Source organism: Haplochromis burtoni, unplaced genomic scaffold, assembly GCF_018398535.1.
Source record: "Haplochromis burtoni strain Fernald_Lab_line unplaced genomic scaffold, NCSU_Asbu1 Contig_1013, whole genome shotgun sequence".
In the NCBI taxonomy this organism is placed as follows: Eukaryota; Metazoa; Chordata; class Actinopteri; order Cichliformes; family Cichlidae; genus Haplochromis; species Haplochromis burtoni.
In genome coordinates this window covers 86,365-88,549 of record NW_024583374.1, presented here as the reverse complement: position 1 = coordinate 88,549, position 2,185 = coordinate 86,365, and the positions used below count along the sequence as shown (strand labels likewise).

The 2,185-nt window shown below is 38.3% G+C and overlaps 1 protein-coding gene across 1 annotated transcript; it reads left to right on the top strand.

Annotated features, from left to right (window-relative positions):
* Positions 1-6: 6 nt before the first annotated feature.
* On the top strand, positions 7-1,653 carry LOC102299696 (cornifelin homolog A-like). Its single transcript, XM_005951741.3, has 4 exons — positions 7-84; positions 467-578; positions 709-896; positions 1,160-1,653. Exons 2-4 carry the CDS (start codon positions 506-508, stop codon positions 1,394-1,396), a joined length of 498 nt encoding a protein of 165 aa, XP_005951803.1. The 5' UTR covers positions 7-84; positions 467-505; the 3' UTR covers positions 1,397-1,653.
* Positions 1,654-2,185: the final 532 nt, after the last annotated feature.

The following is a 2,185-nucleotide window of genomic DNA, read 5'->3' as shown; positions in this document are numbered from 1 at the left end:
CAATAAAACTCCCAATCCAAGGAGCATCCTTTCAGTCATTCATTCAAGGATCAGAGGTGGGCAGAGGGTGTCCAGCAACAAAAGGTAAGAGTTTCCAGTTTTCTACAAGTAATTTCACATTAACTTTGTTACATAGACTGGGAAAGGTAATTTATATCATGAAACTAGTAGCAGCTTTATAGAAAAGTTATCGCTTTTTAATTTTTTGGAAATACATATGTGCACATGCGGTACATTAGTCCTGTTCAGGGAAACAGAGGTCAATTGAATGTCCATAGAAAGCTTTTAATTTTTTCTTACACTCACCAGACGATTACTCGTGCTTACTTTTTTCTCTGTGTAATGCTGTAGTGTCTTCACCTTGCAATATAACATTTCTTGTGAATTTATTGTAGAGATGTAGATGTATTATACAGCACTGTGTGTCAGCTGTAGTTATTTTACTTTTTCTTCTCGACTTTCACAGAGTGAGCGTTCAGTGTCTGTGGGTGAAGTTCAACATACAATGGCAATTGCAGGAAAACCCTTGACAGACTGGGACAGTGATGTCCTTGGCTGTTGTCAGGATATGAAAACTTGTAAGAAGCCAGTTAAATTTTACTGACTCACAGATTAAATTCAGGATTTTTTCCCTCATTTGTGTTGCCTTCATCTTTTGAGACTTGTTACCACTTTATTGATGTGTTTCTGTGTTTTTGTGTTTTTCAGGCTGCTATGGATTCTGGTGCTGCCCCTGTCTCGCCTGCACTGTTTCAGGAAACTTTGGAGAGAACAGCTGTCTCCCTTTATGTGATATATGTGGCCCTGGTATATTAGCAGCCTGTGGGATACCGATCTGTGTTCCTCCTGCAGTTTTGTCCTTAAGAGCTGGCATGCGAAACCGATACGGCATCAAGGTATGAAGCATTTGATGGTGACACTGAACTCAAAAATCAACTTAACTAGGAATTACAAATCTTATTCACCAAATCCAAAAAAAATCTATATTGGATTTAATCTATGCCTAAACCTTTTTTGTCTAACATTCACACACATAGTATCTCTTCCGAGGAGATTCCAAGGGATTAATCTACCAAACTTCTGATTGTTAGATTTTGTTGAACCTGCTCTTCCACCTGAATTACACAAAATCTGTAATGCTTGTATTCCCTTTCTGCAGGGCTCTCTCTGTAAGGATATTGTACTTTCCTGTTTCTGCGAGTGGTGCTCCTGGTGTCAGATGCATCGCGAGTTAAAGCATCGCAAGAAAAACCCGACTGTCATCACTATGCAGAATAACCCTGTTGTCAGCATGCAGCCTATTCCAACTGTCCAGCCAGCAATGATGATGATGCCTGCGCAACCAGTTGCAACTGGTTTCATGTCTCAACCAACAGTGGTCATCCAAACAAAGTGACACTCGTAGAATTCTGATGCTGCTCAGAGTGTGTTCTCATGTATTTACTTGTGAAAGCATAGAGTCTAATCATGCTCATGTTAAATCCTTGCTATTGATTTTGTAATTATCAAGAAAATTATCTCTATTAAAAGTTAGCATAAATGATAGGAATGATGATTCACCTATTTGAAGTTTAGTAACAAATATGGATTTACGTTGTAGTTATAATAAAGTAATAATAATGTTTTACTGACTCAATAAAAAAATGAAATCACAGATATGGGCCTCATTGTGTACCTTGATCCTACTTTTCTGAGAGGTTTTTCAAATAAGTGTAACACCCGTCCCACGTTCTACTGAGAGGGGCCCTGGGTTCCTATTGTTACTTTCCAACTGATATTCCCTTTTTGATACTTATGATATAAAATATGCAATAAAACTACACTACAGTGGAACCCCGATTTACGAAATTGATCAGAGAAGTCGGAGACCTCCGTGAGGAGCCTTCCGTTAATCCTGCACCACTGAACCTGTTGATGCTGGGGTATTGTCTCTGGATTAGCCTTTGCACAACATAGATGAGATGAACAACTCTGCAATGACCAGAGGCAAATAAAGCAAAGTTCTTAAAGGTTATGGGACTTTTGTAACGCAGAACTTTAGAAATTGTCAAATTCGGTTAAAAAAAAGAAAAAAAAAAAAGAGAAGAGAAAAAAAAAGGCCTTTTCTCATGCATGTTCTTGATTGACTGAAATATACAGACAGCAGGCTATCTGTTGAAGATCCGAAAAGAATAACTAACTCTCT

Coding starts and splice junctions, on each gene's coding strand:
- LOC102299696 (XM_005951741.3), top strand. CDS start 506: ATGGCAATTGCAGGAAAACCCTTGACAGACTGGGACAGTGATGTCCTT. Junction 579..708: donor TTGTCAGGATATGAAAACTT/GTAAGAAGCCAG, acceptor TGTGTTTTTCAG/GCTGCTATGGATTCTGGTGC. Junction 897..1,159: donor GAAACCGATACGGCATCAAG/GTATGAAGCATT, acceptor CCCTTTCTGCAG/GGCTCTCTCTGTAAGGATAT.